Source organism: Falco cherrug, chromosome 1, assembly GCF_023634085.1.
Source record: "Falco cherrug isolate bFalChe1 chromosome 1, bFalChe1.pri, whole genome shotgun sequence".
NCBI lineage: Eukaryota > Metazoa > Chordata > Aves > Falconiformes > Falconidae > Falco > Falco cherrug.
Genome location: NC_073697.1, coordinates 126,554,336 through 126,568,167, shown reverse-complemented (window position 1 = coordinate 126,568,167; position 13,832 = coordinate 126,554,336). Strand labels below are relative to the sequence as shown.

General features: G+C 63.6%; 3 protein-coding genes across 3 annotated transcripts in view; 1 reads left to right on the top strand and 2 right to left on the bottom strand.

Annotated features, from left to right (window-relative positions):
• Window positions 1–431: 431 nt before the first annotated feature.
• TEPSIN (TEPSIN adaptor related protein complex 4 accessory protein) lies at window positions 432–5,611 on the bottom strand. The gene is made up of 13 exons (XM_055700788.1): window positions 5,516–5,611; window positions 5,109–5,181; window positions 4,902–4,993; window positions 4,683–4,776; window positions 4,394–4,461; window positions 4,160–4,238; window positions 3,672–3,743; window positions 2,904–3,110; window positions 2,624–2,798; window positions 2,204–2,317; window positions 1,916–1,994; window positions 1,622–1,756; window positions 432–1,314 (listed from the first exon to the last, which is right to left on the bottom strand). The coding sequence occupies exons 1-13, from the start codon at window positions 5,555–5,557 to the stop codon at window positions 895–897; spliced, it is 1,650 nt and encodes a 549-aa protein (XP_055556763.1). The 5' UTR covers window positions 5,558–5,611; the 3' UTR covers window positions 432–894.
• Window positions 5,612–5,997: 386 nt separating this feature from the next.
• Window positions 5,998–6,508, top strand: NDUFAF8 (NADH:ubiquinone oxidoreductase complex assembly factor 8). Its single transcript, XM_055720130.1, has 3 exons — window positions 5,998–6,144; window positions 6,235–6,345; window positions 6,434–6,508. The coding sequence occupies exons 1-3, from the start codon at window positions 6,064–6,066 to the stop codon at window positions 6,446–6,448; spliced, it is 207 nt and encodes a 68-aa protein (XP_055576105.1). The 5' UTR covers window positions 5,998–6,063; the 3' UTR covers window positions 6,449–6,508.
• Window positions 6,509–7,160: 652 nt separating this feature from the next.
• Window positions 7,161–13,832, bottom strand: part of SLC38A10 (solute carrier family 38 member 10) — a 38,751-nt gene continuing 32,079 nt past the window's right edge. The window contains exons 15-16 of the mRNA XM_055696161.1: window positions 10,850–11,029; window positions 7,161–10,526 (exon numbers count right to left, since the gene is read on the bottom strand). Of these exons, the coding sequence (XP_055552136.1) occupies window positions 9,352–10,526; window positions 10,850–11,029 (1,355 nt within the window). The 3' untranslated portion in view covers window positions 7,161–9,351. The remainder of the gene's footprint in view (window positions 10,527–10,849; window positions 11,030–13,832) is intronic.

Genomic DNA, 13,832 nt, shown 5'->3' with positions numbered 1-13,832 from the left:
GGGCCCAGAGGAGGATGACGGGGACGCGCAGCCCCCCGGGGCCTGCCGAGGGGCCTCACCCGAGGCTCCGGCCCCCACCCCGCCCCCCCGCAGAGCCCCCAGCCCCGGTTCCCCCATCAGGCCGCCCCGCGCCCGCAGCCTACCACCGCCTCGCGCCCGGCCCCGCCCCGCCGGCGGGGCGGGAGGAGACAGAAACCAATGGGAGGAGAGGGGCGGGACAAGGAGGAGAGCGCGGATAGGCTGAAGCGTCGAAGGGGATGGAGAGGGGGCAGGTAGGGGGCGGAGCCTATGGAGGAGCGAATCCCTGGGAGGTGAGGGGCGGAGCCAGGAAGAAAGAGGGGCGGAGCCTCCGGGAGGAGCGGGACTTGCCCCCGGCGGCGTGGGCAGCGGGAGCTGTGGGGCGGGCTCCGCACCGGCGCAGGAAGCAGTCACACGTTCCCAGACTCGACTGTGGGGTTTATTGGTGGGTGCCGGCCCCACTGGGACGGCGTGTTCTCCCCCCAGCCCCACAGCCGCTGCGGGCTGGCGGCTGCGGGTCACGCAGGACCCCCCCCCGGTTCTGCCGGGGTCCCCAACCCGCCCCCAGCTCAACCCCGCCAAGCGGGGGGTGCCGCAGCCGCGCCCCTCCCCCGGGATACCGGGGGCCCCGGGCAGCACAGCCCGTGGGAGGGACGCTGTAACCCCCCCCCCGCGCCCCCCGGGAGCCCCCTCCCCTCGCCTCTGGGGGGGCTGCTCTGATCGGTGCTGAAGGGGAGCTGGGGGGCGTGGGGCCCCTGTCCCTGCCGAGCCAGGGGTGGGGGCAGCTGCCCACCCGCAGGGAGCCCCGGGGGGGCCATGGCAGGACCGGCCCCGCGGGTGGGCGCAGCCCCGCAGCCCCCCGGGGCCCCCCAGCAGCTACATGTTGAGGAAGGCGAAGGCCGAGCGCTGCCCGCGGCTCCCGGCGCCCGCCCGTGCGTCCCGCGGCTGCGGCGGCACCGGCTCGGGGGGGCCCCGCTCTGCGCCCGGCCGTGCCACCAGCTCCATGCCCGCGAAGAGGGACGGGCTGCAGGGGGGCTCAGCAGCACCCGCCGTGCCAGGTCCCCCGCAGGTACAGCCCAGTCCCGCGGCCCCGCGTTGCGCGGGGGTCTCCGCTGCCGCGGGCGGCGAGGCCAGGCTCAGCGGGGTGAGGATGCCCTCGCCGCCCAGGGGGGCGATGCCCGCCAGCAGGTCACCGGTGCCCGGGGCTGAGACCAGGGCGAGGGCGCGGGGCTCCGCACCTGGGCACGCCGTCGGGGGGGTCTGGCCACTGCAGAGTGCCTCGAACTGCCGCAGGATCTGGGGGGAGAGCAGTGGGACAGGTGGGGGTGAGAGCCCCGCTCCCCATCTGGCGCTGGCACCTTTCCCAAGCAGAGAGACTGTCCCGGAGAGCATTCCCGGTGTCCCCGCCCAGGGCTCAGCCTTGGCCCCAGGGGAGGGAGCATCGCACCCCCCAAGCTTTGCCCTCCTGGGACAGACGGACCATTCCCACCCCTCTGGGACACACACAGAACTGTTCCCAGGAGCTGGGTGCCCCCCAGGACAGGGAAGCCCGGCAGGAGCCCCCCACCCCAGGGAGAGGGCACGGGGACGCCCCAGAAGTCACCTTTGTTGCCCGGTTGGCAACAGGACCGGGGCTGCCGTGGCTGAGCTGCTGCAGGTGCTGCCGTGTGCCGGCGAGGATCTGCTCCAGGGAGAGCAGGTCGGAGCACATGAGGGACGAGATGGCGCACATGGACCGCTGCGGGCAGAAGAGTGCGGCTGAGCTGGGCAGACACCCAAACACCACGGCTCGGCACCGCTTCTGCCCCCACCCCAGCACCCTGCACCCGCAGCAGCACAGACCCGGCGGGCAGCACCATGGGCACACGCTGGCAGTGCCAGGCAGCCCCGCACTCACCATGCGGACGGTGTCACTGGGGTCCTCCAGCGCACGGCCAAGCAACTCCAGCACCACCTCGCAGTTCAGCAGCCCGCACCTGGCCAAGGGACAGGGGTCACAGCCACGCCAGCCACACCAGAAGCCAGCCGGGAGCGGGCAGCCCCCCGGCCTGGCAGCATTTTAGCCCTGGAGGTCTGGGCCATGGCAGCCAGGGGCATGAGAAGGGCTCAGGCTGCTCCCCAGAGCCGCTGCAGTGCTCCCCACCCAGCCCCACGGTCCCAGGGGGCGTCTGTCTCGGGCACTCACTCCTTGACGAAGTGCTGTGCTTCCTCCCCGGTGAGGAAGACCCTGGCACCGCGGGTCAGCGCCGACACAAGGCTCACCTCCTGCACGCAGTCGCCCAGGCTGTCAGCGTCCACCCTGCTCAGGGAGATGCCTCAGTGGGGCCAGGGGCCAGCCCTGCTCCCTCCTGGGGTCCCAGTGCAGACCCCGCCACCCTCCAGTGGGCAGGAATCCCCCCCCCCCAAGCAGGAGCTCCCCTGCCCACGGCTCTGCCCACCCATGGGCAACAAGGCTGGGATACCAAATATCCCAGGGGGAACACAGCCAGCAGCACCAGAGAACCCCACGGTAACAGTGTGGGAAACATGGGCACCATTCCTGGAGACCAGGGAAGCACCTCAGGAGGTCCTGGGGGAAAGGAAGCCCCCATGGCCCCACTCTCACCTCTCAGCCACATGGGCCAGCTCCCGGCTGGCCCCGGACTGGCTGTCGCTGCCTGATTTGCTGCAGGAGTCCGAGGTGCGGCTCAGCTCGCCGTTCCCCTGCGAGGAGTCCTGGGAGCTGTGCCCACTGTCTGCCTCCTCCCAGCCGCCCCCGGCCAGCCCCGGCTGGTGGCTCACTGCAGGGACAGCAGCAATGAGGCACTGACCCCCAGACCAGCCCCGGGACCCCACCAGCCCCCACGCAGCCAGCACTGCTCCAGGCCCGTGGGGGGGACACCTACCTCGGGTGCTGTGGGCTGCAGTGGCTGCTGGTGGCTTCACAGTCCCAGCCGGGCTCCTGGCCGGTGAGGGGGCTCTCACGGGCTGGTAGGCGTCCTCGTGGAGCTCCCTGTGGCAAGGCCGGGGCCCCTCCGGGGAGGGGAGGACGGCGTGGGCCACTGCTTCCGCTGCTCGCTGGATGGTGCTGATCAGGGCTTCCCCCTTCGAAGCTGGGGAAATGCCATGGGGTCAGGTGCCTTCCGGGGGTGCAGCCCCTGAGCACCCACCACCCTGTAGGGCATCACAAGGGAACAGCAGGGACCTGCCAGCAGAGCAGCCCTGGCAGCCAGATTCCAGGCACAGCCCAGACTTCTGGCTGGACAAAGAGGGTGAGAAACACCTGGGAGCTACCAGGACACACACAGGGCATAAGGTGATCTCCCAGGACCCTGCCACACCTCCCAGCAGGGGAAGACCCAGCAGAGCCCCCCACTGCCAGCCTTGCGGCTGCACCACCCCCTACCTCAGATGGCTTGGGCAAGGGAAGAGCTGCACAGAGCGAAGGGTGCAGCACAGCTCTGCTCTGAGCTGCCCAGAAACACCCGCAAAGAGAGAAACACCCGCCGAGAGGGCCGGCAACCAGGCTGGGTGGCTCTGAACGCTGGGAACTGGTCTAACCCTGGGCAGGACCCCCGGGGCTGCGGCATCGTAGTGCACAGGCAGGGCAGTACGGAGCAGGGTCCCACATGCAGTGAGGGGCAACGCCAGGCGAGGGCACAGCCAGGACTTACTGGAGACGTTTTTCTCACTGCTGAAGCCAAATCCTTGCAAGGAGCTGCAGGGGCTGGGGCTGGAGCCCATGCCTGGGGGAGGCAGAAGGCACGTTCAGAGGGAGCACAGGTGTTCGGGGTCACCCTCCACTACTGCTCCTCCTCCCCTACAAGCACAAGGGAGCGCCTGGGACGGTCGGGAGGAGCTGGGGTGCAGGGCAGCATCTCCCCACTCCCCCAGGCATGCTTTTCCCTTTGACACAGTACCCTGCAGCCTGGTCCGGCCAGAGCTGTGGGACATCCCCAGCAAGCAGTGCCAGGGCCCACAGTGGGGCAAAGGAAGCAGCCAGGCACCCATCATCAGGGCTTGCAGCACCCTGCCCTGACCCCCAACAGCCCCCTTGGCCAGCAGACCCTCTGTGCACCCACAGCTCCAGCCGAAGAGACCGTCTCGGCACTGCCAGCATGGCCCATCGGAGGTGACAGGGCTGTGAGGGGCCCACGCTTACCCACGGGAGGCAGGGAACGGGCAGGCAGTGCAGCAGGTTGGGGCAGTGGCGTGTCCGAAAAGAGAATGCTGGCCAAGTCCTGCCAGGAGAGTGAGGAATGTGGGCAGAGAGCTGAGGAGGGTGGGCACCGCAGCTGGGCCCTGAGGTGGGGGTCTGCGAGGCAGAGCTGCCCTGCTGCTCCAGGCAGGGCCCGGGCAGCCCACTGGGCACAGTGGGAGCCGGGCCTTCATTCACCTGTGCGGCTGCCCGGACCTTCTGGTTCAAGCTGTTGCCATGGAGGGGGTCTGGGGGCCCAGTGAACACTGCAAGGCACAAGGTCGGGAGGGCTGCGGGATGCTCAGCTCCCAGGCGTGAGGCAACATGGGGCAGGACCCCAGCCCTGGCCAGCTCTCAGCCTCTGGAGCAGCCCCCACGGGTGGGAGCCACCCTGGGTGCTCTGCCCCAGCCAGGCTGGGTGTCCCAGCACCAGGCAGGGCCACTCTCCCCTCTCCTGCCCCAGTGCCCCTGCTCCTCGCCCCGTTACCTGCTGCCTCCCGGATGAAGCAGGCATTCCGCTTCAGCTGCAGGACAAACTGGGGGGAGCCCTGGGCACATGTGTGCAGCAGGATCTTCAGCACCTGCGGATACGGGGTGAGAAGGTGAAGGCACGGCTGCCCTGCCAGCCCCCCTACTCTGGCCCATAGCCCCGACAGCGGGACCCCGGCCGGGGGGAGCCCTGTGGTGGCCGCCCCCACCAACCCACCTTCAGCTTGACGCGGCAGGAGCTGCTCTGCAGCCGGCGGAGCAGGTACTCCAGCAGGCACTGGCTGCTGCCGGGCGACTCGTGGGAGATCTCTGGGGCGGCCGTTAGGGATCCTGCACCCCCCCAGCTGGCACCGCAGCCCCCCCGGTTACCGGCACCTCCTCCCCCCGGCCCCGCGGGACCCCCGCCCGGCCCCCTGAAGGATACTGGCGATCTCCTCAAAGAGGTACCCGGGGCAGGGGACGTCGTCGTCTGCCGTGCCTCTCAGCAGCACCGGCAGCTGGGGGGAGGAGGGGCGGCGTGAGGGGAGCCCGATCCCCGGGGCAGCCCCGGGCACGGCCCGCCGGCGCGGCACGGGGCCACGGCAGCCCCCCCCCGCCCCCGGTGAGGCCGCGGCACCGCGCTGACGTCACAGCCCGCTCAGTAAATGGCGTCACGGCTGTGAGCTCAGGGCGGGAGGGTCGGGCAGGGGCTGAGGGGCGCCGGGCTCCGGCAGCGCGGCAGGTGGGAGAGTGGAAGGTGTGGACGTAACGCCACAGGTGGAGGAATGACGTCAGGCCCCCGGGAAGCCCGCTCGCCCGCCCGTCCCCCCCGGCTCTCTGTCCGGCCCGTACCCGGCTCAGAAAACTCAACCGGTCTCTCAACGGCGCCGCCATGACACTCCCGGCGCCGGCCCTGCCCGGCAGTGACCTCGTGGCTCCGCCCCCCGAAGGCGCTGTTCACCAATGAGAGTGAGAAACGCTGCAGCTCGACCAATCACCAGAGAGGGGGCGGAGCTCCGGGCGGAAGTGTCTCGCAATGTTGACGCCGGCGGCAAAAGGGCGGGAGACGGGAAGTAAACAACCGGCACCGCCGCCAATTAGACCTGCCCGCCACAAGCCACCAATCAGCAGGCGGGCGGGAGCTGTGTGCCGCGTGTGACCAACCCGTGCTTTGACCAGGCCGGCCCGACCAACCCGAGTGCGCCGAGGGGCCGGCCTTCAGCCACCACCCAATCAGAGAACCATGGAGGTCGGAGCGCACCGCTCCACCTATCGACGAGCCAGGCAGGCGGGAGTCCGTCGGCACCCAATAGGAGAGCGGATGCTTTGACGAGCGTGGCGAGCGACCAATCCCGGCTGCCCCGCCATGGCGGCGCCCAGGCGGTGAGGCGGCAGCGGCGATGTCGGGCCGCGGCGTGTGGCTGCGGGCGCGGGCGCGGCTGCGGCGCTTCCCCGCGCTGCTGGCGGGCTGCGGGGAGCAGGTGGGGCCGGCGGGGCCGGGGGGGGGCCGGGCGGGGAGGGCCCGGCGAGCCCGGCGTCCCGCTCCCCTTCTTCCGCGTCGTTCCCCGCAGGCGGCGGCCTACGGACGGTGCGTGGCGGCGGCGGCGGCGGGGCCGGCGGAGCTGCGGCGGGACACCTGCCTGCAGGAGTTCCGGGCGCTGCAGGATTGCTTCTCCCGGGCGGTACGTCCTGGGCCCGGCGGGGAAGGGGGGGCGGCCCCGTGCCCGGCTGCGGCGGCCCCGGTCCGGCCTGAACCGCGGCTCTTTGCAGGCGAAGGCGACATGACGGTGGTGGCTGCCCCACGGCCCGGAGACGCTTCGCGAAAAATAAAATCTCTGCAGCGGCGACCTGTTTTGTGCTTAATGACAGCCGGGCGGCGCGTCGCTGCCGGGCTCTGCTGCCGCCAGCCCGGGGGTGCCGAGGGCTCGTAGGGCAGGGACCGAACCCCCCAGCTCCCCGGCCCGGCGAAGGCAGCCCCCCGCGGTGTGTGTGGGGGTGGCAGCTCCCAGCCCCCTGCTCCAGCCCCCTGCTCCAGCCCCCTGCTCCAGCCCCCTGCTCCAGCCCCCTGCTCCAGCCCCCTGCTCCAGCCCCCTGCTCCAGCCCCCTGCTCCAGCCCCCTGCTCCAGCCCCCTGCTCCAGCCCCCTGCTCCAGCCCCCTGCTCCAGCCCCCTGCTCCAGCCCCCTGCTCCAGCCCCCTGCTCCAGCAGTGCCTCTGCTGCAGCTGCTGCATCCCCCAAACGTCACACCCGAGGTTTTCCTCCCCGGGCCAGTCCCGCCTCGAGGCAACGGGAGGGCAGCAGCCGGGCAGCGGCCTCCCCTCCTGTGCCCCAGCAGCTGGGAGGAGCAAAGCTCAGAAGAGCACAAAAGCCGCTTTTCCTTCAGCAAGGTAAGTCCCTGTGGGTACCGAGCAGCACAGATGCCACTGCCTGCCCAGGCTGCCACAGCCCAGCGCTGAATAAGGCTTATATGTATTTGTTTTATTTAAAAGAAAAAATAATTCAGATCAAAATGCTTCAGCTTATTTTATTGATCAGCTCAGCCTCCCCTCCGTCCCTCCTGCCAAGTGTTCCACCCCAGCATGAGCAGTCCCCAGCAGGCAGAGACAAAGCAGCTCCTGCCAGCTTCCAGCCTGGCCTGGGATGCCCAGGCCGTTCCAGCTGCTGAGGAATGTCAGGAGTATCTTTGGTCCTTTGTGTTCACGCAGACAACGCCAACAGAACAGGCAGGTCTGACCCCATGGGGCAAGAGCCTGCCCTCGCTGCCCGGGACAGCCCAGGCCAGAGCCTGGCAGGCAGCGAAGGGCAGGAAGGTGCAGATCCAGCTCCTGCGCTGGCTCCCTCGCTTTAGAAAGGCTGGTTGGTGCCACAGGGGACAAAGCCTGGGCCTGTCTCCCTGCTGTGGACTTGAGACACGTGCTCCAGAGCTGCTGCTGTCCCTGCCCTGCCTGACACGCACATAGCTGCAGAGCAGCTCCCGGGCGTGTTGCTTGTGCTTTAAGACAGCGTCATGGAGAAGCTTGTGTGTACTGCAGGGGCAGTCCTGAGGGTTAAGGCCATGAGAGCCACGTAGGGGGGAAGCAGTGCGGGTGGTCCTCCTGAAGAAGCATGCCCAAGTCGGTGGCTGTTGCCCTGTGGCTCTGTGTCATTTTAATGAGAAATTAAGACGACATCCTTCAAGCAACAGGCACACATCCCAGGCAGGCGGCAGCAGAGTTCCCAAGTGACCAGAGCTGGGGTGACAGTCCCATGTGTCTGGTAACAACCCATCCCTGGCTCTGCGAGGTCCCATCGGACACACACTCAACGAGGCTAGTTTACCAAAGACACTTTGAGATACAGATATAAAAACCACCACAGTGATGAGGTCTGTAGACTCCAGGCTGGGAAATTTCAGCCATTCTACTGAGCGCTTTGGGATTTGATTTCTTACATTCGCAAGTCAGGATGTAAAAACAAACAAAACAAAACAAAAAAAAACCCCAAAGGGATGAATCACTGTCTGGGAGCCTGAAACGAACCAGGACTCTCATAGAAGCTCTTCCCTTCCTCACTCATAAAATAATTTCCAGCGGCGGAGTACTGACATCTATGGATGTAAAACACAATGCAGAGGGGGGCTGGGAAGAACGCGCAAAACAAACACGCTCTACCGCATTACAGAGAGAAGAGGTAGGTATGCCTGAGCCAAGCCCCCCAAGTCTGCCCTTTTAAGCCACATCTTTTGTTCTCAAATTAAATCATATCTTGCAGAAAAATCAAGCTGGTTTGGGGAGGGGGGGTGCAGTCTGCAGCCCCCAGGTTGAGCTTCATAATGCACTTTGGACAGGAGAAGTCAAGCTTGAAAGCACAGATGAGAGTTGAGCATCCAGGGAGGGTGGTGAGAGCAAAGCTCCATGTTATTGCTAGTGTGTGGCCAACCAATTAAACCCCTGGGAGTAGAGGCAGCACAACAGCAGCAGTTGTGCCCGTTTAAGGCAGCGTTTCTACTAAACTAGGTTCCTAAACCACAACTGTCTCCTAAACATGCAAGACTAACAGCTCCCATTTCAAGAGAAACACCAAAGCAATTGGCTAAGCTGGTCCTCGACTCATGACTTGATGCTTCTCCAGAATAAAGCCTTTCCCCGAGATGTGCAATCCCCGGTTCCCCTCCTCCTGCAGCCCTGGACCTCTGCCCCAGAGCCCTGCACAGCCAGGGTGAGGGAACCCAAGGCTGGGGAAGGTGTCCCAGGCAGGCAGGGGAACCTCGCAGACGACCACCTCGGTTCTGAAAGGGGAGTTGAGAGCTGGATGAAGAAGGCAATTTGATATGAACAAGATGTTAAAGAAGGTCTTTGAAAGCTGGCCTGGCAGGGAACCAATGTAGGTGGCAACCTCTGAAAGCCAGAGGACAGCAGGAGCTTTTCTTTCAGGGTTGCCATCTCCTCGGTTACCTGCAGGCACACACAGGGAGGTGCTACCGTAGCTACTCAGAAGCCCACAGTTCCCAGGACAGTGCTCACATGTCTGAGCAGATCCCGTGGGTCCAAGCACCGCATCCAGCAAAGTGCTGCTGGCTCAGACCAACCACCGCCTGAGCAACAGTGGCCAAAACCCCAGCTGGTTAACTTGAACCTTCCCCTGCGGAGCTCCTCAGCCTTGTGCCTGTGGCCAACACCCGCAGCCACCCACCGAGCACGACCACCCCGCTCACATGCTCCCATCTGCCTGCGTCATCTGCTTGATCTGCCGGCTGTGGACCACCTGCTGAGCCCCCTCCGCAACTTGGTTTAATCGTGTCTCTAGAGCACTCCGGAGGTCATTTACTTTCACATCTGGAAGGGGGTTCAGGCCAATGAAGACCCCCGCCCCCTGTGCAGCCTCCTCCTCCTCGTCCTCCTCAGGAGGCAGCAGGTCCCGTCTCCTCCGGCGGAGGTCCAGGTCCACCTGCAGCTTCAGGTCCCGGTTCAGTTTGACATCGTGGTCCAGCTTCTGGTCCCCCTGGGCAGCGGCTCCTTTCTCAGGCTTTTGGGCAGGAGCATTCTCAGGGCCTAGTTTCTTCTCAGCACCATCTGAGAGACCTCCATCCCCGTGTCTCTGCTTGCCCCGCAGACCTCCCTGCAAGTCCTGGGCCACATCCACCACGTTCTCCCGAGGAACTTCTTCCTTTGCCTCCCCTTTGCCAGCCAGGTCCTTCTGCAAGGCCTGCTGCCCCCTGCCAGCACCCTCAGCTCCCTCCGTGTCTGCACCTCCCTGACGCTCCCGTAGGTGCTGCTCGCTCTCTGCCACGTTCCTTCTACTGGAGGAGTCCAGCGCTACTGCCAGGTCTTTGGGCTCCACCTGACTGAGTGCTTTGGCTTTAAGGTCTGTTCCTGAGTCTCTTTCCAGGCTCTTTCCTGCTACTCCCTGAACTTTGGCAGCCCCCAGCTGTTCTCTTTGGATGGGAGCTGTAGCTACTTCCACGGCTTTCAGGGAATTCTTCTCGTGGACGTCTCTTCCAGCTTTGGCTTCACGATCTCCTAAATCCTCTGCCATGGGTTTCTTTTCTAGGTGGTTTCTGGCTGCTGAAATGCGCTGGGCATCCCCATGAAAAGGATCCCAGTTCTCTACAGGATTTTTAACAGCTCTGTCATTCTCCTGTGACAGCACCTTCCGCTCCTTGGGAGGAGCCCCAGGAATCTCACGCCGGTGCCCGGTCTCTTCCAGCTTTCCTGCAGTGCCCCTGCGCTGCTCTGCGGCGTCGGCCGGCTGCCGGCCCGCGCCCTGCACAGGCTGCTCCAACAGCTCTTTGCTGAGCGGCCTCACAGCAGCTTCTGGCTGAACACCGGGGCCCTCGTCGTCCTTGCTCTTGGGGATGGCTGCAGCAGGCTCCTGCGGTGCTTCCACTGCAGAACAAAAAGCGACGTGTGAAAGCTTTTTCTTACAAGGGAGAGTTTCCCTTCTCCTGCTACCACATTCTATACAACAGGGGACGGGAGAAGAGATCGCACCTTGCACAGCCACATGGGAGAACAAGGACAGCCATGGGGGAGAGCGCTATGCCCACGCACAGGGGCGGGGGAGGCCGGGGTCAGCCACAGCAACGGCTTTCACAGGGTGGATCCTGCCATATGCCCAAGGGACTCAGATATCTCGCAGTCCGACTTTAAAGCTGCTTTGAGCAGTGATCAGCCTGGGGAGGGGTCACACTCTTTGGTGATGTCCTTACCTTGCTTTGGCTTTTCCTCTCCTCCCTCCTCCTGCCTTTGCTGGTGGATCTCCTTGTGCTGCTCCTCAATTACAGCCAGCAGCTTTGCCTGCTGGTCAAGTAGCTGCTTCTGCTGTACCTGCTGTTCTTTGATCACCTGCAGCAACACAGCGTGATCGAGCAGTTTCGCCTGCCCTGCTTCTAGAAAAGGGGGAAAAAAGAAAAAGAAAAGAAAAAAGCCATGACGCAAACCCCTCACTCATCACCTCTCCACACTGGAGGGGCTTTCCTTGGCAGCAGGCCCTGCTCTGCAAATGCTGCCCTTCGCTGGGGGGGAAGGACACGGGACAGCTCTGCTGACGGCAATCGCAGCGGCACGCTCCGGCATACCTCCGCAGGGACCAGCAGCCAAACACTCGGGCTGGCTGCTCGCTAGCACACCTGCTAAGGCATGTCCTGTCCTCCCGGGGAGATCTGGCTGGAGGAATCAAACCCAAGCTCTCACCATTAACCGCTCAGGAAGAAGAGCTGCAAAAAGGAACAGGGGAGCTGCGCTGCTGGGGTCCCAGTGCAGAGAAGGACGAGGCGGCTGCTCGGTTCAGGGGCTGGATGAGGACGGGCCTGGCAGAAGCCAGCCGAGAGCGAGGGGCTCGGCTGCCCACGCCAGGTGAAGCTGCCGTTAAAGCAGCCTGCAGTGCCGGTGGGAAGCCCCAGCACTGCTGCAGGTTGGCTCTCCAGGTAAGTCAGGCTTCTCAAAAGCAGCTCATCTCTGAATGCACGGCAAAGACACCATCCCAGCTAAACAGAGCCTGGCAAGGCCAGCAACAGCAAATGGGCAATCTTAGGAGAAACTGGAAGAAGGCCACTAAGGCACAGCACAGGGGGCTGCCCTCAGAGGGAAACTACCCACACAGTGGGATAAACCTACACAGAAACATCAACCCAATGCGAGGCACAGACACTGAGCTGGGTCTTTTCAGGGAACAAGTCCCAGCTGACAGTCAGAGTGATGAGAGGCCACCGCTGCCTGTTATCCTGGCTCAGCCAAGGTCTAGCCTGGCCCACAGATGGAAAACACCCACCAAGCGATCCTGCCAAGGATGCTGGCTTTGCGCGCAGGGGAAGGGCTGGGATCTCGAGGAGCAGTCCAAGGTTCAGCGGCCGAGTACTCTGGCACGCAGCAGTGCAGGCAGGTGGGAACCGCAGCGGCACAGGCAGGCAGCCCCTCCTCCTGCCGTGCCCAGCGCCATCGCAATAAAGCTGAGCTCCCCGTGCCATATCACAGGAGGAAATCCCTGCCCACCGACCCTTCGCAGCCACGGAGTCACAGAACAGACGAGTGCATCTTGGGCCAAGCAGAAGTGACTCACGTTGATTCACTCACTGCAAGCAAGACGTCACGCACAAACTATGAGTCTCAGGTCTGCACGGAAACATTGAAGCCTTTTCTCCGCCTGGACAGACACCCAGCCATATCACATCGCATCTGGAGGGTATAAAACTGCGTGTCGCTTGCCTCCCACACCAGCAAGCAGCCTTCCTCTGAAACTCAAGGTGTTCCTGGACTATTATGCCCCACAGGAAATAATGTCAAAATTAATAGCCTGTAAAATGCCATTTAAATTAAAAAGGGATGCTGTCCAGATTAATCCTTCTCCAGCACGCACTGCCTCCCCCTGTCCCGCTAATCACCCACAAGGTGATTACAGAGAAATATTTCCAGTTCACATTATGGCACTATTAGCCAAGGGCCCCTGGAATTCCCTTTCTGCTCCGTTTACAGAAAGCTGGGCTGCGAGGGGGAATTTGGTCATTTCAAGAGAGCAATTGACTTCTCAAGATCTGTTTATTTTTCGCACTTTGCTCAGAATAAACAATGAAAACAGAAGTCATTTCTACTATCTCGCTCTCCAAGACCGCCAGGTCCCAGCTCAGCATGGGAATGTTTGGGCTGAACACACAGCAGGCACAGGTTTAATGCCAAATCAAAGCGTTTCTCGCCTGAGAGCTCTGCAAACATGTGCAGCTCTTCTGTTTGTGCAGCACACCTCTTCCACACAAACAAAAGGCGACACTATCTCCCAGCTCCTCCTTTGATCATGGGGAAAGCAGGCCCCAGCCAGTGCTTTGGCTGGGTTTTAACAGGCTCTCTTCATAAAAACCATCTTAAACAATTACAAAATGAAAGCACCTGAGTTCACAGGGCCCAGGGCAGCTACAGCCCAAGCACTCAACAACAGTCCCGGCAAGGCAGCTGTTTGCAGAGGGCATCCACGGGGCTGTGTGCCCCTGCCTTGCTCCCCTGACATCTTTTCACCCTTTCCACCCTCTCCCAGCCTCTGAGTATGAAACTCAGCTCCGAGCAGAGGAGCAGAACGAGCCCAGACCACCTCTGCTGCCATCCCCATGGGAGAGCATCTTTGGCAAGTCCCACACAGACTGAGATGGAAAACCCCAGGGGAACTCAGGTCCCTTCGTCCTCCTTGAAATGTGAGGAGACCTCACAGTCCATACCCACCGCTAGCTTTTTACACTCGGTTTTTAAAGTCCCATTGCAATACAGAACAGAAAGAAAATAATTAGAAAACCAAGATGCAACCACCAAACAAAGAGGAGGGCGCTATGCCTCCTGGGAGCAGAGCCTGCCTGCTGCCATCGTTCATCGGGCCAAGTGCCCACAGCCTCCGGACCAGAACGGAGGCGAAGAGCCGTGGGACCCCTCCACGCACAGGCTGCAGGTCCCAGCCCAGGCTCCATCCCCTCTCACAAGGCAAAGGTCAAAGGCAACCAGCTCAGCCCCAGGAAGGGCTCACCGCACGGTACCAGCACCGCAGCCCCACAGAAGGAGCAGACAGGGCTTTGCCACCGCTCCCCCACGCAGCTACGTGTCCACGGCCCCCCTCGTGCCAAAGCCCACGTCTGCCCCATGCTGCAAGGCTGCAGGGCGATGCCCACCCACCTCCCCCTGTCTCACACCAGCCAAACAGTTTTGCTCCAGTCTCAC

Bases quoted from the DNA above. Each gene is read 5' to 3' on its own strand.
- NDUFAF8 (XM_055720130.1), top strand. From the start codon at position 6,064: ATGTCGGGCCGCGGCGTGTGGCTGCGGGCGCGGGCGCGGCTGCGGCGC. The intron at 6,145-6,234 runs GTGGGGCCGGCG...CGTTCCCCGCAG, and splicing joins TGGCGGGCTGCGGGGAGCAG to GCGGCGGCCTACGGACGGTG.
- TEPSIN (XM_055700788.1), bottom strand. From the start codon at position 5,557: ATGGCGGCGCCGTTGAGAGACCGGTTGAGTTTTCTGAGCCGG. The intron at 4,994-5,108 runs GTATCCTTCAGG...CGGCCGCCCCAG, and splicing joins CCTCTTTGAGGAGATCGCCA to AGATCTCCCACGAGTCGCCC. The intron at 1,995-2,203 runs GTGAGTGCCCGA...TCCCTTGGCCAG, and splicing joins GCACAGCACTTCGTCAAGGA to GTGCGGGCTGCTGAACTGCG.